A 27,935-nucleotide genomic window follows, 5' to 3' on the forward strand; every position below is an offset into this window, starting at 1 on the left:
TTTCAAAGTCTGGCCCTGGAACAGCACGTTATGTTCTTTATTTAGCTGCTGCTGGCAAACCAATGACTGTCCAATCTCCAAGAGTTAAACTACAACGATTTTTCAGTGGATGCGATCGCTGAAACGACCTCAGCCGGCTGCCGGCATACCCGGCTCGTGGTGAGATGGATCTGCCCGTAACAAAGATGGCGGCGCGCGCGATATCCCGCCGGCGGACCCGCCCGCACCCAAGGTGTCTGCCCACCCCCAAAATGGCCGCCACGACGTCACCGCCGCTTCAGCCTCTCCGCAGCCCCGCTTTTCCCTACGGGCGGCGCACGGCGCAGCCTCACCGGAAGCGGCGGCGCTCCGGCCGGCGCGGCGCGGCTCGGTGGCGGGCGGCGGAAGGCCCGCCCCCCGCGGCGCGCTGGCCAATGGGCGCGCGGGCCCGCCCCGGCCGCATCAGCTGATGGGGCAATGTCTGTTGACAGGAGCCGCCCGGGCCGCGGCGCTGGGGTGAGCGGGGCTGGGCCGGGCCGGGCAGCGGGGGCGCCGCGCCCCCCGGGCTCGCCGGTCGCCCCCGCCCCGCTCCGGGGAAGGCAGCGGACGCACGGAGGCCGCCCCGGCTCGCTCCTCCGGCTCGGTCGCCGTGGGGCGGGGAGCGGCCCTGCGGGGTGGGGGCGCAGGGGAAGGGGTGGGCTGGCTGCGGGGGGCCGAGGGCGAGGGAGGGATTTGCGGCGCCGCACAAAAGGGAGCGGCGGGCCCGGGGGAGCCCCGGGGGTGCTGAGGGGCAGCTGCGCGCAGGGCCAGGCCCGGGGGGTGCCGTGTGATGATGGGGTTTGGGTTGGTTTTTGTCAGATGTGAATCCAAATGGAGCAGTCGGAAGGAGGCGAGCAGAGCCAGCAGCAGCCGCAGCCCTGGGGGAAGCTGATCCGGCTGGGTGCTGATGAGGCAGAGCACGTCCTGCTGCTGAAGAGAGAATGGACCATTGGGCGGAGGAAAGGTGGGACAGGGACGTGCCCAGGGCGGTGTTGGGGGACAGCAGCCATCCCCTCCTGGCATTCACAGCGTTGGAAGGTGGACTGAACTAGCTGGCTTTGGTGCTTTCTGTTGGAGGTGCTTGCCAGTCCACCCCCTATTCCTAATTCACCTCTTAGCTGTGTGAATAACTAGTTTTATGCTGACCTTTTCTTTTTCAGTAACTTGTGGCATGGGCACGTTTCAAAGTCAGTGTGCCTTTTAGGTAGTCTGTAGCAGTTTGTATAAGTAAGGAAAACTGATTGTTGATTCAGAAGTTTCTGTGCTTCGGTCCTGTTTACTTTCTCATTTCGTTTCTGTGGTTAAAATAAGTTGGAACTGCAATGCAAAATGCTTTGGCTTCACAGAAAAGAAAACACCCACATAAAAGCCCGTAATTCTTCTGGCCTTATAAAGACTGCCAACAAGTACTGAAAGTTTCTCTGAGAGTCGATTTGAAGGCTTTATTCCCAGAGTCTAGGACTTGTCTCACTTGCCTTTATTTTAAAGGGTTTCATGCTTACTGTATTTGAAACAAGGACTGAAGTGTTTTCAGTTTCTCTTACTCTGCCTTGACAGTGCTAATTTTCTTTTCCTTGTTCATCAGTTCAAGCTAGTTGGCTGATTAGTCACTTCCTGTAAAAATAGTTGTGAGCAAACACCAGATGCTATAGCTCTATGAGAAAGGCAAATAATGTCTTGTAGGAAAAATGTTTTGCAAATTTACAGTTGGTGATATCTATTGAGATTGCTTATCATTAAGCTGTGGGTAAATTCTTCAATCTGATGTCTGTTTGAGGATTGTCTGGCTAAAAAAAAGGTGAATTCTATTTTTTTTCAGTTGCTTTCATAGCTTTTTGCTAATGGATTAGTTAATGGATGGTTAGTAGAATATCAAATTGTGACTTATAAGCAATACTTATGGCTCTTCGGGAGCATTAGAATTACTTGTTTGAGGTAGTGGCTGCTGCTTTTATTCTAGATCTGTTGTTGGGCAGGTTGAGATCAGTTCACCCACAGTGTGAATAGGTGGAGGGGAATTGTGGTTGTTAATTATGACTTCGGTGTAAGCAGTACTTTAAGTCCTTTGTGAGAGATCAGTGGAGAACCTTGAGTGTTGTTTTGAATAATCAATGTTAAAGTGAAGTAAAAAGATTTTCTCAGAGCCCTTGAGTTCTAGGTAGGAAGGTTTCTATCACATGGTCATGATACATCACCTGTGTAACCCTGAATCCTAGTCCTGGAACTGTAATTCTCTTCAGCTTTATTAACATCAAAATGCTGTAAACAGAAATGAGGAAAACATTCCTGTTTAAAAACAAACAAAATACTGTAAGGGAGAAGAGTGACAATAATTTTTTTTAATCAACTACTGGTTCCTACTGCTTCCTCCCAGTATACCAGAATAAGACAGACATTAAATCCAGTGAAACAGCATCTCAGTGATGGGGAAAAAGAGCTGAGTGCTGAGATATGTGCCTTTAGGAGTTAAACTGAGCACTTCAGATATGTGTGGATTTATTTCTGTACCACTCTAGAACAGAGTAACTGTGATTTAATTTCCATCTGTAGGGCCAGGGTTGGGGGGGAAAAGGGTACTGAAACTTCTTCAAATGGTAGCCCCATGTGCTGATAACACATTTCAATCTCACCACTTGTATTTATGTATCTCACACTGGACTATGTTACTTCCTGTGTGACAGAAGAAGTTTTGAATTATTGTAGATGTACATGAGTCAGTTTGTGTTGCATTTATAGCCATGTAAAATGCTGATCTGACTGTGTAATGTGTATTTTTAAGCATGCTGGAAAATCTGCTTTCTTTTTAAGGCTGTGACTTATCTTTCCCTGGCAACAAGTTGGTGTCTGGAGATCACTGTAAAATCATAGTGGATGAAGAGTCTGGTCAAGTGTCATTGGAAGATACAAGGTTGGTGTCTCAGAATATTCTTGGAGGGACTTTTGTCAAAAGCTCAGCAGGTTTTTGATACTAACCCTGAGCTATCACAGCAACATGTTAAATTACCTTCTGGGCTATTGGAACAGGGATTCACCTTCAAAACCTCAAATGTGAAACTTTCCTCTTTATCTGTGTACCTTGTAGGCACATTCTGCTGGCCTGCCAAAGTGTCCCTGATGGCAGCTCTGCCCCTGCTTTGTAGTCATCTGTTAGCATGATAAGGGTGTGTTCCCTCTCCTCCTCAAGGCTGTCATGGGAGATAGGTCCAGGATATTCAGATCTCTGGATAGATTCCTGCAGGGTTTATACTCCCAGAAGCTGGATGTGCTAGTCCCAGAAGATGGAGTACTCAATTTTGGGGAAAAAAAATATTAACTGGGATGTCTGGGAAAGGTTTATAGTTATCATTCTCCAATATAATCCTAAATGTCAGGACGTTCCAAACAACAAACCAAGCCATGTTTGCCATCATGGCAGTCTCAGAGTGTAGCTGTAAATCTCAGCTTGAGAAACTGTCCCTGGCAGAATTTGTTTAGACCAATGTTATGACAGAGCGAGCTAAATAAATTGTGCATGATGCAGAAACATTCCTGCCTTTCCCACCCCCCCCTGCCTTCTCCACCCCCTCAGGCAGAAGGTGCAGCCAGCAGAAAACTAGCAAGGCCAAATTAAAGTTAATTTTGTATATGGTATATTTGTGAAAAGGTGAGGCTTGTTGCAAGGTAGTGTAGCAGAGAGGCTGCACCCGTGAAGCATTGCCAGGGAGCTGCTTGTGCCTGTTACACTTCTGTGTATCTAACAAACTAAATCCCTGGAGTACTCTCCCTCCTGGGAGTTCAAGTTTGGCTGCCAATTGCTGAATCAAGAAACCAAAAAGGTTTGATATGACTGCTTGCAGAAGATTCTTCTGGGTCTTCCAGTGTTGTGCAGATGAGTCCCCAAAAATCAGGCTGAAAGAAGATGATTCTTGAATGTTTGAATTGGCAGTACAGATGCCCAGAGTCACAGAAAAATACTGCAAGGTCAGCTTTTTCTTCTCTGTAGTTGAAAATAATTTGGAAACATTGCTGTGGTCAAGCTCAGATTTTTCTGGTGAAGAGGAATGCATTGAAAGAGGCAGTGAGTGTGGGACAGTCAAACTGAGTGGACTTTGTTTCTCTGTTGTATCCCATCCAAAGAATATAATCAAATATATGTAAGCAGCCAACATTTTATCTTCAGATAGTATAATGAGTTCTTGAATATACTTTGGAAAGAACTACCCAGAATTTGCAGGTGAAGGAAAATATGTAGAGCATTCAAAATTACTGAGTAAATAAAAGTTTGGAAGTAACAAAAGCCAAGAGTTAGCAAATAGTACAATAAAATACTCAGACTCACCCTCTTCTGGGATATGTTTCTGCTTTATTTTCCAAACCATGCACTAGTTGCTTTATAGTGCTTCAAAGAAAACAAATTGTGCAAGCTGACCTAACACAGTGGAGGCAGCAGTTGGATTTCTCCCAGTAAAAGAAGCTTGGAACGCTCTCCATTTTGAAAAAAGAGTTTTAAAGGCAACTAGTGTAATTTCTTGTTATTTTTTAGGATTCTTTCCTTTTAAGATTCTAAGTAGTAGATGATGTTTCAGATCAGGAAGCTATTTAGACCAGGCTGATACTCGTAAGACAGGGAAGCAGACACTTCCTTTCTGTGGGTAAATCTGCTGTTGGTGCTGGTGACCCTTCTACTACTAAGTTCTCCTCACCCTCCAGTCAAAATTATGTCTATGAACATTGAACCCATTTCAGTTTACAGTGTGTTCAGGATTATATGTACTTTACTGATAGATAACTCTTAACCCAGAAACTTTAACATAACCTACATTCTTTTCCTTGATGGATGCAAATAATTATTAGAAATTATTAGACTTGCATTGTTCTTGGAAGGATATGAAAGTTTCTTACAACACATAGATCATTATCTACTTCAAAAGTAACCCTGTTCTGAGTGAAGCTGTTCATATCAATTCTGCACAGCAGATGGGATTGGGAAGTAAACAGAATTTATGGTTCATTAATGAAACTGTAGAGTCATCAACCACATTGGAATTGAGTCAAGGCCTGTTTTTTTTCTTTCCCTGTTTAAAAAAGTGACATTGGAACCTTTGGTGACATAGTTTCACAGCATAGTTTATCTGATAGTACTGTTCTTCTCCCCTTGAAAAATGGTACAGCCAGCTGGCATCAATTCAATACTAAGTCCTAATGAATGGCCTTCATATTTGGGATTCTCACTGTACTTTCTACTTATTTTATGGGGAGTTTAATTTGAAACATCAGAGGAATGTACAAATGTCATAATTTATCATGTGTGTCTGGTTAAAAAATACCCACAACATTAATCTGGAATGTCACCATATCTGTTAAAAGCCCCATGCTAAAGCCTGGAATTGGAAGTGAAAGACCGATACAATTAGCTGGGATAGTTGAATAATTTTTTCTCTTTGGTTATTGGCTGAGGGATAAATACAACTGCTTTAGTTTACTAATGCATTGAATAAAAGCTTATAATTTTCTGTGTTAAGTGATATCCATTTATTCCTACTTCATTTGGGTCCATGTGTGCCAAGTAATTAATTAGTCAGCTCTCACTGAAGTCTGTGTAACTACAGAACTGAAAAGATTTGACTGTTTGTAGTCAATTTGATGTGCAGGGTCTTGCATAGCTATTTTTCATCTTTGTGAGACAAACCTGAGTGGTTACTAGATGTGTGTTGTTTTGGGGTTTTTCTTTTCCCCAAAAATACCTTGTGTTATTGTCCCTCAGAATATTCTTGGAACTTGGCAGTCATGAGAGTTACTACATGAAATACATTATTGTGACATTTTCCCCCCTATGTTTAGTGAAATGTTTGGGCTAGGAGTTGCCTGTAGAAGCTGTAATTCAGTGAAAGACAAGTCTTGTTACATCAGTTTAGCTGATTTAATTCTAAAGAAGGTCTAGAAGACTTGGGGCAGATGGGAGATGCCTTCTGGAAAACTGAGGAGGTCAAATTTGATCTTCCTAGTTCTGTTAAAGGACTTCTGACAAGTTGGTGTAAATTTTACTATTTATTTGGCAATTGAAGGAGATACAGTTTTTGCTTCAACATAATCTTTTTAAATATGTTGTCACTACCAGCAGTATAAAGTAAAAAATCAGCATTGTTTTTAACAGATGGACTAAAATTCTGTTTTCCTCTTAATTGCTGAACTTGGGCAATCATTTGGTGATTTCTCAGTTCTGCTGGTTCTTTAGTGCTTGTCTTTCAGCCTAGTCAACATCTGTATGCCTGAGGGGAAAAAAACCAAGCTATAAATAGTTTTCTTGCTTGTAAGAGAAGCTTGAAGTTTTTTTTTTTCATTTCTTGAAAGTTTAAAGTAGCATTTCTATTTTTTTTTTGTATCTCATTTATGTTGGATTAGTTTATTCAACCACATAGTCTGTGGAAGCAGCTGCAGCAGCAAGACCAAGAACTAATACCTTGATCATGACTTGCTGTAGTGCTTCCAGAGGGCTTGTTTTTTCTTTTGAACTTTTAATTCATACTTTTGTGTCAGAAAAGAGGAGGGGAAAGTGCTGGTTTCCAAATTACTAGGACTAGTCCGTGGTGCCCTAGGCACGGGCCGTGCCTCCAGGAGGTGGCAGCACAGCTTCGCTGTTATTTCTTGCAGCTGCTCTGCAGAGAGGGAAAAGCAGATATTTTCTGTTCTATTTGGTACCAGTTGCAGAGATTCAGAGTTGCAGAAGTCTGAAGTTCAAGAGGGCTGCAGCCCTGAAAGATGCTTACTGCAAGTGAGCTGGAATTATTCAGTACCTGAATAATTTGACTTTTTTCTAAAACATTAGTGGCTTGTGTGTACAGCATCATCCATAGTTAAGGGGATAAAGAAATTAATCAGAAATGCTCTGTGTTTTCATTTGCCCTTGTTAATTTCTGCAAGTATTGAATTTTTTATCAATATCAAAATAATCCATTCCAACTCGTCTTTCGTTATCTATCACTTTTTTCCACCTCGTTAACTTCTCACTCTCAAGTTGCAAACAGTCCAAGTAACCTCACAATTTTAGGTTTTTTCCTTTTTGAAGGAGGAGGGGTAAAAAATTAAACACTGCATGGCATCCCTGCATGTGTGGGAGAAGTTCTTTTGTCACAGAACATCTTACAAGATTCCCAATATTAAATGGAAAGGATGGCCTGGGACTTTTTGAATGTAGCTCATATTGTCCTTTTGGGTTTTATACTTGAAGAGTGGAGACTATTGTACAGAAAAAAACCCTCTTATGATTTTAAGACATTGCCTGAATATCAGATCTTTTGTCTGTCAACTTCCATCTCTTTACCGGTAGCTGCAAATGAGCTTTGAAGTTCCAGGAGCTGTGCATTTGTCTTTGGGAGAATTTGTTTCTAGACTTCAATTTTTATTTATTTAATTTTTTTTAGATTTTTTTAGTCCACTTACTTTTTTGAGGGGCAGCCAATAGTTTTTCTTCTTTAAATATATCTTGTGTTTTCCCTTCCTTCTCCTGTGTAGTTATGAATGCATTTATGCTAAGTTATCTTTTCTTTCTCTTCACAGTACTAATGGAACAGTAATTAATAAACTGAAAGTGGTTAAGAAGCAGACATACCCATTACAGACTGGAGATGTGATCTATGTTGTTTACAGAAAAAATGAGCCAGAGAACAGTAAGTGAATAATACTTTTTAAAAGGCATGCTTAGTCATTTTCTTTTGAGTCATGAGAGAAAAGAAATACCAGTATAATAAAATTGAGTAGTTCTGTTTTAAAGAGAAATATGTTTAAAAACAAGTCCCTAGAGAAGAGGTCATGGATGTGCCAGTTTTTAAGAGACAAATCTGAGCAACTGTCTGAAATTTAAATGTGCCTAGAAGTAATTTTGGTAGAACTAATGCATGGAATGGTAAGTAATGAGGTTCTAATCACATGTCCAGTGCTTCTTTTAGAAGTCAGATTGCTGGGGTAGTTAGTGATGCTTTATATATCCCAGTGAAGCAGTTTTTGGCATCAGTAGGAAAGGCTGCAAAAGCTTTTTGTTTTGCATGTGTGGGTTTTTTTGTGTGTCTTGGCTTTTTTTGTTTCAAAGAGGTAAGAGGCAAAATGGGAGGGGGAAGATAGGCAAAGCCCTACAGTGAAAGTAGAATTGGTAAACCAGGAACAGTGCTGTATTTACAATTTTCATCCAATAAACATATGAACTGTTAAATTAAAAAATCCTAGATACATACTCACTGTTGAAATACTTCCTTTATGAAATTGCTGTTAATTTATATACAGACAGATTCATGCTGTCTGGTGTAAATGTTACATGAAGCAGTGATAAACTGTACAGACATAAAAGCAGATCTTGTCTCACAAATCCTTTCTAATTTGGCACTATTGCACTTGATACTACTTGGATGAATCACTTTGGTGAATTTTCCAGGCAGTGACCTGAATCTCTGATTTCCATTTGGATTAATAAGTAGTTAAATTACCAAGCTTCTAGTTTTGCTTTTTCAGCTTTTCCATCTTCAAACACAGAGAAAAATTTAGATTTGGCATGCCTGTTTGGCCATTCTAAGTCCTTCTGAAGGAGACAATATTTTAACTTCTCAGAAAAAGGATTGCTACAAACTAAGACTTATTTGCTTGTAGGTGGTTGGAGGTGACAAAGGTAGCAAGGTAGAGGAATTTTTGGAACAATATTAAATTGAAGTAAGATTGAAAAGAAGAGGGTATTATTCAGTTGGTTTTATTAATAGATTCTAAATTAGTTTCTGGCTGAAATTTATGGCATGTTCTAATCTGTGTTTTTGAGAATTCATGTATCTCACAAAGAAACGAAATAATATTGATTGAAGAGGTTGAGAAGTGAGCTCAGAAATAAGCTTCTTCGAAGAACTTTGATTCAAAGTATCAGTAAAAATACAGTCTGTTCTGACAGAGCAGATTTTAGGTTTAAGAAATGATTAAGCCTCTGGTTCCATGGCTGGCACAAGTTAAACATCACACAAAAGCTGCTCTGCCTGGTTTCCTGAGAAGAAAAGAGCTTGCTGTGCTGCTCCTAATTGCCTCCTAAGTAGGAGTATTAACATGGTACTATTGAGGTGACCCCTCATTTGCCTCTTCCATTAGCAGACACTTTGGGGATGCAGCCACTTGTGAACGGAAGTTGTTTATGTGGGAATAAGTTTAGTGAATTTTTGCTTAAAAAGCATGGTTAATATTTTTAAATCTCTTTCAGATGTTGCTTATCTTTATGAGTCCTTAAACACAAAACATGATGCAACTCAAGAAACAGTAGGTAAGGAAGTAATTCAAGATCCGTGAAGAGGAGCTAAGCTCCACTAACTAACGTAACCCTCTTGAGAGAGTTTGATTCCTTGGAATTTTGAAGCCATGATGTGGTGACTGTCACACAGTTATTTTTCTTTCCTTTCCCCTCTTCCAACTGTAGAAGTTAATATAGAAAACCAATGCCATGAGACCAAAGATACCTCAAGTACAGGAAGAAGTAATGATGAGACCCAAATTACCTCATCACTGTCAGCTACTCAGTCTTGCTATGAGGAACCACAGCCATCTACTTCTACATCAAACCTCTTTAATGCTTCTTCTACCTCTCTGGTTGAGTCTGCATCTGTTCAGCAGGATAATCCGTCCACATCTGGTGAGACTTGGGTCAAGTATTTAAAGTTTGATCACAAATTTATAGAATATGCTGAGTTGGAAGGGACCCATTAGGATCACTGAATCCAGCTCATCAACTGTTATTCTAGTTTTTAATTTAAACAGATTGATCTCTTACCCCTATGTTAGTCTTTAGAAATTGCTTTGTAAAGGTCTGGTGAAAATACCAGGTGGATGTGCATTTTAACTTTATCTCTATAAGCTGGCAAGGGTAAATCCTGATGGATGAGTGAAGGAATTGTGAGAATTCCTTTATGCATTTCTCAGCAGTTCATTGGGACCTCATTGGGTCCTATGGAAACAAAGCTTTCCCTTTGCTGTGATCCCAACCTGTTACGTATGATCAGTATTGCATAACTCCTGCCTGGCATCTTTGTCAGGAAGACCTGGTGTGGATAATAGTCTTAAGAATAAATACTCCACAACTGAAAGAGGAATGGGGATTTTAAGTAGGGTTACACAACTAATAGGTTGTTTTCCCCAGGTCTTCCAATTAGTCAGATTGGTTCAGAGTATGTTTAGTAAGCTATGCAGACTTTGCTTTTCTGCTCCACTTTTTCCTGTTCAGATGTTTGGATTGATGCATGTGCCTCGTTAGGGTTTGAGTACCTTTTGTTTTCACATGTCCCATAGCTGTGTGCAGCCGTGTTCATGTTTCTGTTTTTATTTTATAGGATCACAGCCCTCAGTTGTCACTCCTGTGCCTGCTTTCCCCGTCTTAGAATCCATGTGTGTAAGAGCACTGCATAACAAGCATGAAAAGCTGGATGTGAATGCTGAAGCTTCTGCAATCGCTCCAGAAATCACTGACAAAGAAAATGCAGAATCAGATTGTCGAAGAACAGGGGAGGAGGAAGTTTTGGAACCTGCTGAGAAGAAACTAAAACGAGGCTAGTACACTATAGTATTCTGCAACTTAACCCTCACCCCCACCCTTCCAAATAGAATTACAACAACTGTCATCAGTCCTTCAGCTTATTTCTTGTGTCTCACTTGATTTCTGGTCCCATGAAAAATATGTCTTCAGTAGCAGAAGCTGTAGTGTGTAAAGCAAGAACCTCTTTTGGGACCGTTGCCAATGAACAGTGAATCAGTGCATATCTTTCAGGGACTTCTTAAATACTTGAATAAAAATAAGTTTAAAAAAGCTTTAAAAACTATCTTCTGTCTTTGTAGATGAAGATACTTGTCCAAATCTTTCACCAGCAGCTCCAAGTGAATGTATAATTAAAATTGGCTCTGAAGATGCAAAAGCATCAAATGTGAAACCAGATAAGATGGAAGAGACGTTAACTTGCATTATCTGCCAAGAACTGCTGCATGACTGTGTAAGGTATGGAAGAGTGACAAAAGCTTTAATCATCTGGTAATAATGCAAGACATTCAGTGGCAACTGATGAGGTCAGGATAATCAGCATTTTTACACACCCTCTTGATTTTCCTTTTCCTACCCCATCTAGATAGTCAAATCAGTGCTAAATAGTTTTTTTTCAGTGTTATGGATATTTCTGAAAAAATGAAATACTTGTATTTTGACTCCATTTTTTATGTTTTCCAGCTTGCAGCCTTGTATGCATACTTTTTGTGCTGCCTGCTACTCAGGATGGATGGAAAGATCTTCTCTATGTCCAACTTGTCGTTGTCCAGTAGAACGTATTTGTAAAAATCACATATTGAACAACTTGGTTGAAGCTTATCTGATTCAGCATCCAGGCAAGTTGAACAGTGTCTGTGGCAGAATCTGATGGATTTAGCACATGAGCTGCATAACTGGTGTCTGGACACACTGTTGTCTAGAAAATACCTGTGTGTTTTATTACTCTATTTTCTCTGACATGGCTTGTCTTGAAAACAAAACTTGTGTGATCCTAAACTTCCTTAACAGAGAGAGGAATTTAACTAAGATGATCTAGAACTCTCTCATCCAAACCCAAGCCTTACAGAAGTGAGAACACAATAATGGTAACTGTGTTAAAGTAGAGTGCAGATAGTGTCAGGTGTTCCTCTCTCTGGAAGTCTGAATTTGCTTCTCTTGCCAGATAAATGTCGCAATGAAGATGATGTTCGGAGCATGGATGCCAGAAACAAAATTACTCAAGACATGTTGCAGCCTAAGGTGCGGAGATCCTTTTCAGATGAGGAGGGGAGTTCTGAAGATTTACTGGAATTGTCTGATGTAGACAGTGAATCCTCAGATATCAGGTATGTCTGTTTTTGTGTGCTGAATTGGATGTGCCTGTGTTTGAATGCACAGATCCACAAACTGAGCTAGTTTCATAAATATATTGCTGATAACATTTCTGTGATCATTGCCAGGATCTGTTTTCAGATTAAGTTCATTCTTGACAGTAATTAACTTGGCAGTTTTGCTTGCCATCCTTTTGAACCTTGAGCAATCAGCAAAAATTAGAGCTTCCTAAAAGATTTGGTTTGTGACAAGCAGTTCTATGTTGAATTGTGGAACAAAAATGACAGGTTTCTGGCTAAGATCTTGTTAGGAGATAAAGCAGTCCATGATCCTGTGAGTGCATTTGCAATGATTGTGCTTTCTTATGTGTCTGGAATGCTGCTTTCACTGGGTGTATGGTACCCAAGCAGCTGATGCTGGACTTAGGAATTCCCAGCTACCGAAATACTTCCTCTTTATTTTCAACAGCAAACACTTGTTGTTCACTGTCTACAGAGGAACAGAAGAATTCTTGTAGATAACTATTCCAGCTTTGTTCCTCTCTCTTTTGGTCGCATTGCTCTATTTTTTCCTTTTGTTTAAAATTTCCTGAGGAATACTACAAAACCTTAAGGTATCTGTCACAACAACAGCAGACTTCAGAGCTCTAAGGTACTGAGTTACATAAACTTTCATCTGTTACTGAATGAGGAAATCCTGAATTTAAACTTTGAGTTTAACCAACCTTGTCTAGCTTAGTGATGTAAGTTGTATTTGCATTTGTTTGGTATAATGTCATATGACTTTTTGTTCTTTCAGTCAACCATATATAGTATGCAGACAGTGCCCAGGGTACCGAAGACACTCTGTTCCAGCTGTATCTGGCACAGGCCAGGAGACAGAGGCAGGAGGAATGCAGGCTCTGGGAGATGCTCCGTCAACCTCTGCCAACTTCCCTGCAGGTCAGTGTCACATTGTCCCAGCAGTGCAACACTAAAATACTGCAGCTCAGACACTCAGGGCAGAGGCACAGAATGGCTGGGGCTGGAAGGGAGCCTTGAAGATCATCTCCATCTCCCCTGAGCTAAGCAGTGAGCTGTGTTACAATGAACTAAGTTAGACCTAAGCAAGCTCCCTCTCACCGAACTGTGAGAGCAGCTCCACACCAGTGTCTTTGCAAATACAATGTTTGGCTGTGATTGTCCAAAGTGGGTTGCTGATAGTTGATCAGATGGTTAAAAAGTTCTTTAATTTTTCCACATACTGGGATATTTTGCACACCTGTGCAGTTTAGAAGTCTGAATGCTGTTTTTTCTGCTGTTTCACAGAGTCTTTGTAAAAAGGTTGCTTGCTACTTTAAGATTTTTATGTTATTAATATTCACTAAGATTCCTCATCCACATTGCAATTATGTAAATTGTTCAGTTTTTTTTCCCTTTTTAACTCATCCAGCTGTTCAGGAATATGTGTGTCCTGCTCAAGGAAGTCATGTAATATGCACCTGCTGCTTTCAGCCAATGCCTGACCGGAGAGCAGAGCGTGAACAGAATCCTCATGTTGCTCCTCAGCAATGTGTGTACATTTTTTATTTTCTACAAAACTCTCTCCTTATTTATTATTAAACTTAAATTTACTTGGAAGATGTTTTTTATATGAATCTTCATTTGGAATCTTGTAGTGACAGCAAGAAAGAATCTTCCTTTATGGAATTTATTAGTCCTTTAAAGAATGTATTTTAAATGACAAAGTCGTACCTTTTTTGAACCAAGTTTATTAGGGCTCTGTTGTTACTGATTTATGAGAATGATAAGTGTTGAGTTTTGTTGTGTTCAGCTCCTTACAGGAGTTTTCTTTGTTATTTCACAGGCACAGTTTGTCTGCAGCCCTTCTGTCACTTGTACTGGGGCTGCACTCGCATGGCGTGTTTTGGCTGCCTGGCACCATTCTGTGGTATTGTGGAGTAATTTTTTTCTTATCAGCCTGTTCACTTTGCAATAATGTCTGTCTTGAACTTTAAGTAATTTAAGAGACATAGCACGTGTTTGTAGCACAGTCATGCAACAAAGCAAGGCCTGTGTCCTCACATCACAAACACAACAAATTGAAGAGGCATGTGTCTTAATGTTGAGAGGATTTAACTTTGTCTCTTCAAACAATATTTGGCTTAGAAATGAGCACGATTCTTTTCAATATAGGAAACCACAGTGTATTTCAGTCTAGTAAGAGAATCATACAAACCAGTGCAAGAGCACTGAACATCTGGTGGTAATGGATTAGAAAAGAACCTTGCCCTCTTAAACATTCAGACTTCTGAAATTCAAGGATTTTTGATATTGGAGAAGAAATAAATTAGAACAGTTGGGATGGCTTGGCTGCAATTTGGAGCTAATGGAATGTGCTATACTAGCACTGGTAATTCATGCAGCTTTGGTAGTGTTTGTGTAGTGAAATTGTAAAATCTTTGCCACTAGAAATTATATATCACATGCATTAGCAAATGTTGAATGCAGTCATGTACTTGGTGCTCACATGAGCCTGTGCATGTTATTTTAAGAAACAGAAGAACCTTCAGAAAATGTGTGAGGGCCACGGGGTTTGGGTGAGAAACAGTAACTTTTCTTTTTCTTGTTCTGATTAGAAATAAATCTTGGTGATAAGTGTTTAGATGGCGTCCTGAATAACAACCACTATGAATCAGATATCCTAAAGGTATGTTTAAAAATCATTGTGTGTGATAATAACAAATGCACAAAGTTTAAGATGTAGTCACTGATGAAATAAAAGTGATGTGCTGCCTAATAGCTCCTGATTCTAAAAGGTTCTGATTAAATGAGCTCCAAACAATCATCCAAAGTATTATTTAAGAGAAAAATAATTCAATAAAAATATACCAGAAAAGCAATGCTTGTTAAATATTTTTGTCCCAGACAAGTTGAATTTCACACTAACTTGTATGGAAAATACTTTACCTGTACTATAATAGGGCTGCCTAAAGTAGGTAAACTGGAGGAAATCTTGATTTGAGGTAAATGAGAATGTGACTGGAATTAATCTACTTGCAAACTTTTGGCAAAAGTGGAGATCTGAAAAAAAGATACTTAGTGTAAGGTTTTATTGGTGGTCTAAATGTATCATGCTGATTAAGTTACAGGTATTTAATTTTCACTTGTAATCAGCATAAGCCCATTCTGAAAACATAGTTATTGATGGATTTGGAAATATTTGAGAATAAATGGCTTGCTTACTCTTTAAGGTTGGAGAATCTTCTAGATTAAACACTTAAATTGCTCTTTTCAGGATTACCTGGCATCCAGGGGTCTGACATGGAAAAATATGTTAAATGAAAGTCTCTTAGCTCTTCAAAGAGGAGTTTTTATGTTGTCAGGTATGTGTTGTGTTCAGTTTGCGTGTGCATGACTCCTTGGCTGGATGTAACTCAGCAATGTTATCAAGAAGCTTGGAGTTCTGTGTACAGAACCAGTGCACTCCTGGATCTTTAGTTAAATCTGATTTATTAAGCCTTACATTTTTGCAAACTGGTTTTCTCCCCAGATTACAGAATTACTGGGAACACAGTGCTTTGCTACTGTTGTGGCCTTCGCAGCTTTCGAGAACTTGCCTATCAGTACAGGCAGAATATTCCTGTTGCTGAATTGCCAGGTGGGGATTGTTTTGCACGATCAATAAGGAGGGGAAAAGTAATTTAAAGAGTTAACATCAATTTTGTCTTTGTATCAGTGTTCTTTTGGCACTTTCGTGCAGCCCAGTGCAAATCTTGTTGCAGGGCTAGTGCCTTAACGCTCCTTGCTTTTCTTGTCAGCTGCTAAGCTTGCCTGTAGTTATTTTCAGGCTCCCTAATGGAACCTTTTCTTTGAATATCATTTCTCATCTGTAGAATAAGTATATCTGCTGAGTGAAAAGAGGGATTCAGTAAAATCAGAATGTAGTCCACAGGAACCAATTGATGTAATTAATTTCCCCATTTAAACACAAAATTATGCATCTTCTGACCAATTTAACATTTTACCAGCTCTCAGCTAGGAACAAGAATGTTTTCAACTGATTCTAAATCTTTGCATTTATAGTTTTAGTATAAAATAGCATGCAAGCTACTGTGCCTCCTTCAGACCTAAATTTGTTTGGAACAGAAGCGGTTCCAAGAGTTTGCTTTTAAATATTACTTCTGTCAATTTAGTTTTTGCTGTTAGCAACAGCTGCCCAGTCTTTAGATTCTGAGAACTCTGCTTGTGCTGCTGTGCATAATGAGCAAAAATTGTGTACCTGGTTTGCCCTTAGCATTGCTTTTCAGTTCAGCTGCTGAACAGCTGAGGTGTAATGTATGTGAAGGTGGGAGAAAGCAGCAAGCTCTACCCAAATTAATAATTTTATTTTGTCTGGAAATACATCTAGACAAATGCTGAGTGTCTAATCGAGTTTATTTCTATTAAACTAAGTGATAAAACTTCAGTTGATAGCACTGAGAACCAAATACTTTCATCATAAGTTTGCATTAACGTTAAAAATGAATTTTGTGTCCTTCACAGAGCATTTGCTTTGTTTCCAGAAGGATGAAGCAATATAGTTCTACAGTTGTTTCTTGCCAATCATGTATTGTCTCTGATGAGTAACCACCATTAGCAGTGGGTTAATAATCTAGGTCACCTTTAATGACTTTTGTAATAAATGTAGCATTTCATTTGCTCTTCTTGTAGCGACTGTCACGTCACGTCCTGATTGCTACTGGGGACGCAACTGTCGAACTCAGGTCAAAGCACATCATGCCATGTAAGTTGTACATTTTAGAAGGTGGTTTTGCTTTGTGTCCCTTAAAAAAAATAAACCAACAACAATGTAAAAAGCAACCTTTGAAGTGCCAGAACTTGGAGCATAAAGCAGGATTGGGTGAACATTGGGGATTTTTTTTGGTCATTTTTGTTTTTAACACAACTTTAAAATGAGCCCTCCGTGCCTGCACTTGTAAGTTGATGTAACCCATGGCTGACACTTCTTGAGTCTGTTTTTCCACCCACTGGGGTGGAAAGATTCTTTTAGTGAGGTGCAGCTTCTAATGAAGAGATCAATTGGTGGGAATAATTAGCAACAGGAGCAGCTTGGAGCATGTAACATAAGCCACAGCAGGTTCCTGAGGAGTTTCTAGGTCTTACATCTCTGATCCAAGGAATCTGGCATCCCTCAAAAATGAAATATTGAGCCTGAAAAGAGATTAACCCTCTACTTGTCAAGAGTTTTAATACAAGCCTTGGACTTCTGGTATCTGGTCACTTATGAGAAATGTCCTTCCAAAGTAAATCAAGCTTCTTGAATAAAAATATCAAGGCCTCTGATGACCAATGCAGTTCTGTTCTTATGAAAAGATGCACATGTAGTAAGACAAATATTAAATACTCATAAAACAAAACAAAAATTTTCTCCCTAAGAGCTAACTGGTTTCAGGGAGGGTTGAAAAATCCTTCTTGCCTTATGAATAATTCTCTAAATTCTCAGTGTAATTTAAGATAGAGGAGCTATTACCCCTTATTGAGAAATTGCCTTAATGAATAGTAGATTCTGCAGTATCTTTCTAATGGTGCAATGTACATACACACTTAGCATAATTCCTTTAATATTTCAGGTACTGTGGGTTGAAAATAACCAGTATGTGCAGCTCAGGCAAGCAGATCATAAGACAGACTTGTAAAATATTCATCTGCAGTCTTTTATAAATTCAAGGGTTTTACCAAATAGCTTGCAAAAATAATTTTGGATTTAAGTTGTAGATGTAATTTGAAGTACCAATGCTATCTGTAACTTCATATCGTAGGACTGTCTGTGTTCCCAGAGGAGATTTTGTTTTGAAATGTTAGCATTAATTCAATATCAAAGTACTCACCAGTCATCTTTGTTCATGTTGTGGATAATTTCATCTAGAATAAAAATGACTCAGGGGTTTTTCCATTTTTTCCCCTCTTTCTTTTCTTTGTTCCCCAAGCATTAGTACTTCCTAGAACTTTACTGGCTGCTGCTTTTTGTTTCTAAAATCCATAAAAGTAAACAATCCTGTCATACCACTCCTTCATATCCAGATAATTTTTAATTTTTTTTAAATTGCACTAAATTATTCTGCTAAGTAGCTAGATTGTCAGCAAGGTTTTTCTGATATTTGATCTAATCCAGCTGAGGGGGAAATTCAAGGTCTCCTTTGCACCATTTCCTCCACATGTAGTGAAACACTCAACATCCCAATTTGTTTCCATTTTGTGTTATGGGTCACATGGCCCAAGCAAGAGAAAAACAAGGAGTGAACATGAAATGTTTTTGAGAAATGGGAAGAAGGGTTTGGTACTAAATTATGTTATCTGTTTAATCCATGAAGACAGGTTTTCCATTCCCATAAAGCCTAGATAATACAGGCTGAGAAAAACCTTTTCTTTCCAGAAGATTCTAAGCCACTGGGACAATGAGTTTATGTTGAAATGTATAATTAACCTGGTTACTTCTAGTTCTTAATGACTTGTGTAATGCTGTCTACTAAAAGTTACTAAATCTTGCAGGGGAAAATTAATTCACCAATTCCTGTTTTAATTGCCTTCTGGGTTTGGAGTATGCAGAAGTATAGAGGAATGCTTTTTAATAACAGGTTTTCTGTGTGCATAATAAAACTAATGAGGGTTAGACAGAAGAGATGTTGAAAATCCTGTTACATGTAAAATGGCAATAAAGTATGATCTAAACAGGTTCTGAAAAAGATTTTAGTGTGTAAATGGTCTGCTGTAGACTATTTAACATTTAAAATACCCTGTGAAAGATGCTGACTTGCTTTTTTTGCCTTCTGAGAACTTTGTTACATTTTAATATTCTTATTTTTTCTTTATTTTAGGAAATTCAATCACATTTGTGAGCAAACACGATTCAAGAACTGAAAACTGTAGTCTGTAGAGAGGGGACAAAAACCTGTTACACTGCTTGTACAGTTTAAGGTTTTCAGGGGATCTGCTCCCATAGCAGGGAATCATTAACTTTTACATCAGGTAACCCGATGTGAAATTTTTAATTTGTAGAATTTTGCAGCTGTACATGAATAAGGTAGATGGTTTTTTTTTCCAAGGTAGTCCACCAAGCATTGCATTCCATGCTCATGACTACAGTGTCCCTGTGTCACTTCAGTGAAGAACACAAACAAATCATACTCAAAAAAAAACAGCCATATCTTGGGATGACCTAAGAATAAGGAGTGTATTTGCACTACTTGTGAAGAAACTAAGAAAAATCGTTAGACTTAAAATAGAGAAGTTTTGTAAAAGTATCTGATGGGTATTTCAAGAGCCATTAATATTTAAGAAGGAAATTGTCAGTGTATATTTGTAACTGCATTTTGCGGTAGTCCAATATTTTGTTGCTACCCATTGCATTTGGGCTAGAAACCACATGAATATTCCTTTTTAAATAATCCATCCAATAAACAGCTGTTTCAACTTAAAGCTTCTACCATATATGTAGTGATACAGTGGAGGTAGTACAGTTTCCTTTTTAGTTTAGACATATTGATGTTTTTATTCACGTGAAATTACAAAAAGAATTGCACAAAAATTTGAAGATCACATTTGAAGTTGGGGTAATACTTGAAGCAGAAAAGACTTCTGCTAATATTACTTCTGTAGTATTTTATATCACAAGACCAAACAGTGCTTTTGACATAGAGCAGCCAGTAGGACACACTGGTTCATTTTCTTGTATTTCTTTTTTGGTTTGATACCGTGTGCTAAATAGGTACCTCTGCAATGCAACTGTTCTCTATCATGCCTACACTGGTGTAAATGTAGAAAAAGCTATAATTCTAAACAGAATATAGCAGCTTTACTGGAAGGAACATTCTTACAGGAAATAAGTGAGTTTGGATAATTTGTAGCAATATGGAGGCATTTCTGGATAGGGATAGAGATAGGGATCATGAAAGGGCACACTGGTGTCACTGAATTGGAAATGTAGATTTTATTTCATGCCTTTTGCAGAGGTCATTCAGGAGATGTCCCAAGTGTCATTAAAAATAAAGAAATCCCAACTTTCCCCCTTCCCTACAAATTGATATGATCTGTTTCATCATAATGTGGTTGCTAATGTTGACAAACCTCGACTGGGACCAATTCTGTTTTCATCACACCTAGAAGAGTGAAGCAGAATGAGAAGAAAGCATACAAAGTTACCTCTGTAGAGACCATGTTGTTTTTAAGTATGCCTTATTTTATGAGCAGGATTTATGCTTGGATGTTAAAAAGTGTACACACAGTATCTTGTGATATAAAGGAGCACAAATGATGCAGCACATCGTGTCTACTGGTTGAGGTGAATTAAACAACTGTTTCCAGTAATGCACCTCTTATATGAATGCTAATTAGAATGATGTCTTTCTGTTTAGATTTTTTTACTTTTGAAAATAGCTGTTGCAAGGATGGGTCTGTTGACCATGCCCTTATGCTATTAAAAATACACTTCGGTGTGGACTTCTCTTCCTAATCTCTGGGCATTTTCTCCTGTGAGTAGGATTGAAATTGGATCTGGAATATTACTTGAAACTTCTTTTAACAACAGTGTGTTTCTGTCTTTTAGTATTATTAACAATGTTCTGTTGCTTCTGTATTTGTATTTTATGTTTAGATTTTTTTAATGGTTATTGTATCTTCTCAGGACAACCATTCCCAGCTGGTTTTGATCTCATTTTCATCTCTGGCTGTGCATGTAGCAAATTGAGTGCAGTTGTGGAGATCAAGCCTTTGCACATTATATGCAGAAATGTGCTTTACATTCTCATTCACCACTCCCACACCCCAGATGGGCTTTCAGCACAGCCTTGTCACTGTGCTGGTGTTCAAGCCTCTTGTGCTGAAGTTGTTTTTTGGTCAGGAGTACCTTGCACTTACTCGAGTTATGTTTGAGTAGGGGTGTATTGTGTGACCACAAGAAAAAAAAAATTGGGGGGGAAAAAACCCAAACAGCAGAAGTCATCCTTAACATCTAAAGTACCTGTGCAGTAGATGTTCTTCAAATTCTTTTTATAAACCCCTCTTCCTTTTCCCTGTCACAGGTAATTAATCTGCCTTTCTATGCATATAGGGTTGAGGTAGTGCAATGGAATGAAGGGATTTTTTTGTCATTTATATTGTACCTGGAAGAGATCAGACTTGCAGATGGGGAGGGTGAATAAATCCTGATCTTTATATGCTCTTAAGTAAGTAAGAGTATCTGTCATGGGTATTACATACTCTACACTAGACCTTTTTAAATGTATGGTTACCAGGTGATAGTTAATGTGATAAATGTATGAACTATGCTTGGTGTAATTGTTTAAATACTGTAAAGGTGCAGCATATTTTTAACCTGTCTAAAGCACATCCCCACCTCCTTTATAAGAGATGTTTGGAAGCTAAGCATGAAATGTGGTAGGATAGATGTGGAAACTGAGGTGATTGTGATAGGATTTGACATAGTGGTGAACAAGGTGTATTGTCTCTGAGAAAAGTTCTTTTATAAAGAAGGTGGAGAGTAGTTCTTCCAGTTCTCTTTTGTGGTTTATTTTTTTCCTGAACTAAGAAGTTATTAATTAAAAAAAAAGAAAAAAGCTACTGAAGTTGTCTGTTTGTGTTTCTTCTGTGGTGTATATCCTCTCACCACAGAAATGGATGTATGTAACACTTGCTAATACTCAGTCAAGCTGTTAATTATTTGAATGTGAGATTTTTAAAAGCAAATACCATCCCTGAACTTGTAGTAACTGAAAAGTACATGAGTTTGTGTCATTCTCAAACTTCCTTGAAAGTGTCAGATGATGTTGCAAAGGATCATCAGTATCTCTACAGGATGTATAATAAATTATATAAGCAAAGATTATTAAATAGAAGAGGCCTTCAAGATGCTAACAAATCAGAAAGTTTGCTACTTTAAAAAAGTAGTCACTATTTTAGTTTCTTGCAACACCATAAACACCAAAGTGACAAGTATTTTACCACCTGATTTAACAGCAGCCTAGAGTAAATTACAGTAATACTGTGTTCATCTTTACTACCATTTAATTTGTCTCAATTATAAGGTTTCAAATGACTACTGTTAATACAACTTTTTCTGAATGGAACTTTAGCCTTGTTGAGTAAATGGGAGGACTTGCCTGCACCCTGTTGTATCTGAGGTGGAAGACAGCAATGCCAGAGTTGTTAAGCTTCAAGTTGCAGTTTAGCATCCCAGGATTTTTGTGCTGCTGCCATTCCCATACTTGAAGCTGTATACCCTTTAATGTTGTAGCTGATCTATGTTGCTGTGCTTAACTGTCAGACTCAATTTAAATGAAACTCTAACTCAGGTTAAGTATTGTAAAAGTGAAAACGTTGTTCTGTGTACCAAAAAATGAGCTGATATCCTTTAAAACTGGTGATTTTGGCTTGTTCTGCACTTGGAGTGGTGGGTTTAAATGTTTTATGCTCCATTATGTCAACAAATGACTTGTAACTGATTTAGTTTGAGGAAGCTGCTGCTTTGGGATTTATCCACTATTGAGAGATCAGGTCTGGCACAGCCAAAGCTCTTCCAAGCACTTTCTCCATAAAGAATAAAGAAAAATGTTGGTGTGACTGAGAGGGGACAAATGCATGGCAGCTCCTAGAGCCCATAGAGTGGCTCAGGTACTTGAACTCTACAGGGTAATTTCTGCTTAAACTCTGAAACTGTTTTCATTGTATTTAACAGGAAAAACTTGGTATTTGACAGTCCAAGGTTCATCATTAGCTCTTTCATTCAGCAAACAAAATGCATGCATTTGGTATCAATTTCTAGTCTTCGGTAGAACTGTCTAGGGCAAGGTGGCTTAGCTTGCAGCAAGAGCTTAGGGAAATAACTTGATTCAAGTAAAAGGAGTTAGGAATTTGGAAAGTGAATGCTCATTCCAAATTATGCTCTTAAAATCTGGTTTCTTATGGCCCCTTAGATGTCTGCTGTAGAGAAACCTTATTTTTTATTATCTGCCCTCTTAAAAATAAGTCAACAGTCACTGAAAGTTAGGAAAAAAACATTTTGACTTTAAGAAAAACATGAGGATTTTGCATTTTTTCCACCTATTTTATCTAACATTCTTTCTGCATGATGTTTGGGAACTGAAATACCACTTACACAATTCCAAGGAATAAGTTCTGAAGAAAACTAATTATACTATTTCCCACAGCAATGCTTAATATGCAAAGATTGCTTCTAAATCTGCTTTCCAGGTCATCCTTCTTTTCTTCACACTTCCATTTTGACTTTCAATGAGGTAATTTCATCCTTAAGCTCATTAGTTTCCATAGGAAATGAATTATAAAAAATGCTAAGTGTGCCATATGAGGTTTAACATCAAAGACATTTCTAGACAGACCATGAATATATGTTGAAGCTGTATTTAGTCTCTGTTGGGTATTCTTTTCAGTGCTGCTGAGTTTCACTTGCTTTCATTAGGTAAGTGTTGGCTTAGGACTTACCTTTTCTTTTCCCTTGCAATCCAAATTAATCTTTAATTGTTTAGAATAAAATCTACTGACTGGACTGTTTGAGTCAAATATGTTTTGTTAGGGCTCATGTGCCACCCTCCTGAGGGGGAAAAAACCACAACAAAAAAGTTCTGAGTAGAAAGCTTTGTAACCAACTGCACTTAACAAAAAGTTAGAGTTCTGAAAGGAAACCTCAGTTCATGTTTTGTTACTAAGTTATAAGTGGATTTTTTCTTGCTAAATGCTATTCTGAGTCTTTCAAGTTAGGATGCATTATGTGGATATTAAATCTGTTGTTTTCCCTTTGAGCCTCTATTCCCAATCAGTTTAAGTACCTGACAGTAAGAACCTCAGTGCACCAGATTCTTGTCAGCTTATATAGCTTCAAGCTTTTATTTTGAAGCTCTGTTTGTACAGTGAAAAAATAGGGAATGCACATATTTTTGTCCTATTTAGTCCACCTAACACATTGGCTAGAGGGTTTGACTAGTATATTCCAGAATAACTCATTTTAAAAAGAAAAAAGGTGAATATTACTCACTTTTGTTGGAAAGACTACTTCTCTACTAGCTCCACGATATTTTTTTGATATTTTTCCCCCATGCAGTTGTGATATTTTCCCCCTCTTCAGTGACTGTTGGGAGTGTTTATCCCATTTGCTGCTTGGTTACAGAACACAGAATCGCAGAGCCAACCCTGCAGTGCACTAAGGTAAAACTGAATCCAAGCCCATGCATGAGGGATGAGGTTTTCTGTCATTAAAAGTGGCAGCATAGCTCTCCAAAGTAATAATAGCTGTTAGGAACAAAATAAATGCCATAAGTAATACTATTTAAAACCTAATCCCAGTCAATATTTACAGCTGAGAGTATTAAAGCGCTTTATTCCATCCAGAGCTTTCAGAATTTCTTAACTTTGTACTGTGACTTTTTTGAAGGGTTTGGGTAGAAGCTGTCTTCCTGGGGAGAAAAAAAGAAAATATGAAAACTTTAAAGCAGTTGTTTTAGCTGTAAGAGGAAGAAAAAATAAAAAACAAATACCTTGTTAGCAGTTAATCTGTGATCTGCCTAAAAGAAAAATAATCTGAAAAAACCCCTAATCAAACAAAAAAACTTCAAAAGGCAGGTCAGGAACTGAAGTCTCCCCTGGGCTACCTGCAGCACCCACCTGCAGGCACTGGGCTTCAGTATCTTTTACTGCCAGAAGGCCTCACCTTTAAATAGTTGGTAAATCAGCCAGCTGTATTCTGAGAATAAGCAGCACTGTTCAATATTGTGTGTTCATCAGGAGCAGGGCCTCTCTCACCACATATGTGTGTATATATATTTATATAGCCCATGCTGCAGCAGGCAGTGATGGAAGAGTGTTCAGGCAGCAGGATCTGAAAGGAAACACAAACTCCCACAGAAACCTCCTCTGGCAGCAGTTAGACAAACCTGGTTAGCAAAGTCTGTTCTTTGGTTACACAACAGGTACTGGAGGAGGTCAGTGTAAACAACCACCTCCTCTTCAGTCTTGAAGAAATTGGGAAGGATCTCAAAAGGAGTGTTTCCTTTTCTGCTCTTCTGCCACTGCTGGGGTGCCCCACACACTGTCCTGGTGCTCTGAGGTTCACTCAGGCTTTCAGCAAAAAACAAATTAAGTGTTGTTACGCCGTAGAAATGAGTAGTTAAACATGCTTTTATTGAAAAAGCCACTTTTTCCAGCCCTTCAAATATAACTATTGTCAATAATTAAACACAAGTACTTTTCAAAAGTAGATTTTAGTATTTCAACCTTTAGAAATGTAATAAGTAACAGAACATTGAATTACAATGTATATGAATTTAATGCAGTGGAAGTTATTGTTAGAGTAGTGAAGACTTCTAAATACTTTTAAAATCATAAATATATTAACTCTTCCCTTTGAATCAAGTAGCATTAATTTAAAACAACAACAACAACAAAAAATACCCACCAAAAAAGAACCAACCAACATGGAGCCAGACTTTGGCACTTCAAAACTACTCAACACAGTCTGGAAATAATAAAGGCAGAGACTTGTTTGCTGTTCATGTTTGAGTCAACTGCTAAAGGGCAAATGTGTTTTTGCTTCCACTGTTACCAGCTGCACAACTTCTATGTCTAGGTAGACTTGTAAACACACAGAAAAAATATAAGGCAAAAGCTATAGTCTTGTGTTGCATATCTCAGACATTAATAGGTGGCAAATGGAAACTGTAATAGCAGGTGGAATCATAAATAATTCAGTTAAATATTTCAGGAATCAGTCTTAAATGCCTTCACAGAGAAGGATTAAGATAACTGGATGCACAGTGCAGCTAATACAGGGGAAGACTTGTGCAGAAGATTTCTTTCTGACACCTGTTTTATGACATACTATTGCTTTGAAACAATGTGCTGTCTCAGCTGCAAAATGCAGCTTCAGATGAAATTTTTTCATTTAAGAAAGAAAAAAAAATCTGAATTGTGGGACAAACATGCAGGAGTCTTTTGCTAAGGTAGGAAAATACTACCAGGAGGCAATTAAAATACTGATGGGGTTGTTAAAGGCAATAGGACTAGCAGGCTTCCCTTTGGTTCAGTGTTCCATTGAATGCCCTGGATTTGTACTTAGGGAGGCACAGCCAGGGTAGGGTTAATTTCTAGAGAAAGTGAGCACTCAAAGGTTGCCCCACCTTAATTTTTTCTTTCAAGTCTTGCCTGCTAAAGGAAGGGAAATAGTTCTCTAGTCAATGTGCGTTACCAGCAATAAATAGCTGGTGGATATAGGATCAGAGCAGCTGCAAATATCCAAGTGTTGGATGCTGAAGACTATTCCTAGTATTTCAGTGTTTTTGTATACATGCTCCTGTTGCCATGAGGAGTCATTTAATGTAGTGGACTGAGGTGTTCTAAGCCTATGTAGACCTAACAAAGATAAAGCTACATCAGACTTTAATAGAACAAGCATCTGGTACTGGGTTGCTCAGCTTGTCTGTACACTTCTCTAAAGAGTTAGGAGATGAGATAATCTTGCTCTTTAATATTAGAGTTGCTAATGCTTGGTAAGCCTTATGCTAGACTGCAGAAGTTATGAAATATATTTAAAATGAAGTTTATAAAACTGTATGCAAACATGCATGATTGAATTCTTACCCTTGGCTTGGCAAGGCTTGGATTGTACAGGCACAGCTATAAACAGAAGTTAACTCAGAGCTCCCAACAGAAAGATTTGTGATACCACAGGGACAGGGGACTGCTTTACATTTCAGATACAAACCATGGTGTGACCACCCCAGGTTATTTCATTCCCATCCCAGGAAAGGGTTTCTACAGTCTGAAGTACCTTTTCAGAGAATGCTTTCTTGTACAAACTACATCCAAATCTCATGCAGAGAGATGAGGTTAGTGAGCATAAGGGGAGATGGCATTTGTGCTGTGCCGTGGTTTGTATCCTTGTAATCTCAGTCCCAGTGTGTGGGAAGCAGACTGCTCTCTACAAAGCTGCCACATGTGACTGCCACACTCAACTGCTCAACACAGCTTCTCCTCTGCTCCTGTCCCTGTTCCCTGTGGGTTTGGGAACTGATGTTTCAATCTTTCCGAGGCCATCACTGCACTGAAGCTTGGCACAGCGTAGGAGCAGCGGGGGTGTCGCAGTTCTGTGAGGTCTCAGGGGTGTTGGCATCTCCACCTGCTGAGCTCTGCTGGTCCCTGGAGGAGCTGGGGGCCTTCCTGTGCCCTTTGTATGAAGTGGGGGATTTTGCCCAAAGGGGAAGACTCGAGGTGAAGGTGGCAGAGCTGTTCCCCTCTGCAGTCAGAACCACTGGCTGTTTCTCTGGCACAGCTGGAGCATACAGAGCATTTTGCTCTGACAGGTGATCTCCACACTGACTAAGGTGCTCTGCCAAGACCAGAGGCTGCTGATCATCCCCTTCTTCAGAAATAACAAAAACTGGTTTGTTTTTATCTGTTTCTACCATAAGCTCCTTTGTTTTTGAACTGTTGACCAAGTTGATTTTCAGTGGGTTGGAGCTCTCTAGAAGATTTTTGGGGCTTTGGCTGTTAACTGGAGATGCTGCCCCTAGATGTCTTGAGGGATCCAAGGACCTCACGTGTTTGCTGTCAGGGGAACTGGCTAAAATTCCAAAATAAGGGTTCCCAAATCTGGATTTCTTCAAATTGCAGGAAGTTAACTTCCGCTGCCTCTGTGCAGACAGAGTGAGGGGATATGAGGCATTGCTGGCAGATGAATCAGAGTAAACAGTCTCTGATGCTCCCTCTATCTCAGTGGCTGAGATTACCTTTCTGGTTGGCACACCTTGGGATCTTGCAGCTGTAGAAAAACCCTGCACAAAATAGTACAAAATTAGTAGATGTGCTATGAAAAGCAGCTCTCTCTCAAAACTTTGATCTGGAGAGAACGAAAAGTTTAAATTCCTGATTATTTTAGACGTAAGATGCATTCTTTAGCAAGAACCTATGTTATTACCTTAAAAAGGAAGAAGCATCCTTTATTAGCTTTGTAACAAGCTGTTGGTTTGATGACTGGAGTCAGTGAGACCCAGATATCCCTGCCACACCTACAGATTCCTAGCAGTGCAATAATAACA

At 39.1% G+C, this 27,935-nt stretch overlaps 2 protein-coding genes across 4 annotated transcripts in view; one reads left to right on the forward strand and one right to left on the reverse strand.

Moving 5' to 3' along the window:
• Positions 1-403: 403 nt before the first annotated feature.
• Positions 404-25,280, forward strand: CHFR (checkpoint with forkhead and ring finger domains). 2 transcript variants are annotated; one of them, XM_033076198.1, is made up of 18 exons: positions 404-495; positions 838-982; positions 2,827-2,926; positions 7,555-7,664; positions 9,224-9,283; positions 9,437-9,649; positions 10,344-10,559; positions 10,846-11,002; positions 11,228-11,382; positions 11,709-11,871; positions 12,656-12,798; positions 13,289-13,408; positions 13,703-13,786; positions 14,475-14,545; positions 15,134-15,221; positions 15,389-15,496; positions 16,549-16,621; positions 18,714-25,280. In XM_033076198.1, exons 2-18 carry the CDS (start codon positions 850-852, stop codon positions 18,754-18,756), a joined length of 2,037 nt encoding a protein of 678 aa, XP_032932089.1. In that variant the 5' UTR covers positions 404-495; positions 838-849; the 3' UTR covers positions 18,757-25,280. The 2 variants fall into 2 exon arrangements, with proteins under 2 accessions (XP_032932089.1, XP_032932090.1); XM_033076199.1 differs by lacking the exon at positions 404-495 and adding an exon at positions 601-653.
• The window catches only part of LOC117004986, a 32,306-nt gene continuing 29,373 nt past the window's right edge, over positions 25,003-27,935 (reverse strand). For both annotated transcript variants that reach the window (XM_033076196.2, XM_033076197.2), the window contains exon 7: positions 25,003-27,671. In XM_033076196.2, the coding sequence (XP_032932087.1) occupies positions 26,934-27,671 (738 nt within the window). In that variant the 3' untranslated portion in view covers positions 25,003-26,933. The remainder of the gene's footprint in view (positions 27,672-27,935) is intronic.

The sequence above is a fragment of the Catharus ustulatus genome, chromosome 18, assembly GCF_009819885.2.
Source record: "Catharus ustulatus isolate bCatUst1 chromosome 18, bCatUst1.pri.v2, whole genome shotgun sequence".
Classification (NCBI taxonomy): domain Eukaryota; kingdom Metazoa; phylum Chordata; class Aves; order Passeriformes; family Turdidae; genus Catharus; species Catharus ustulatus.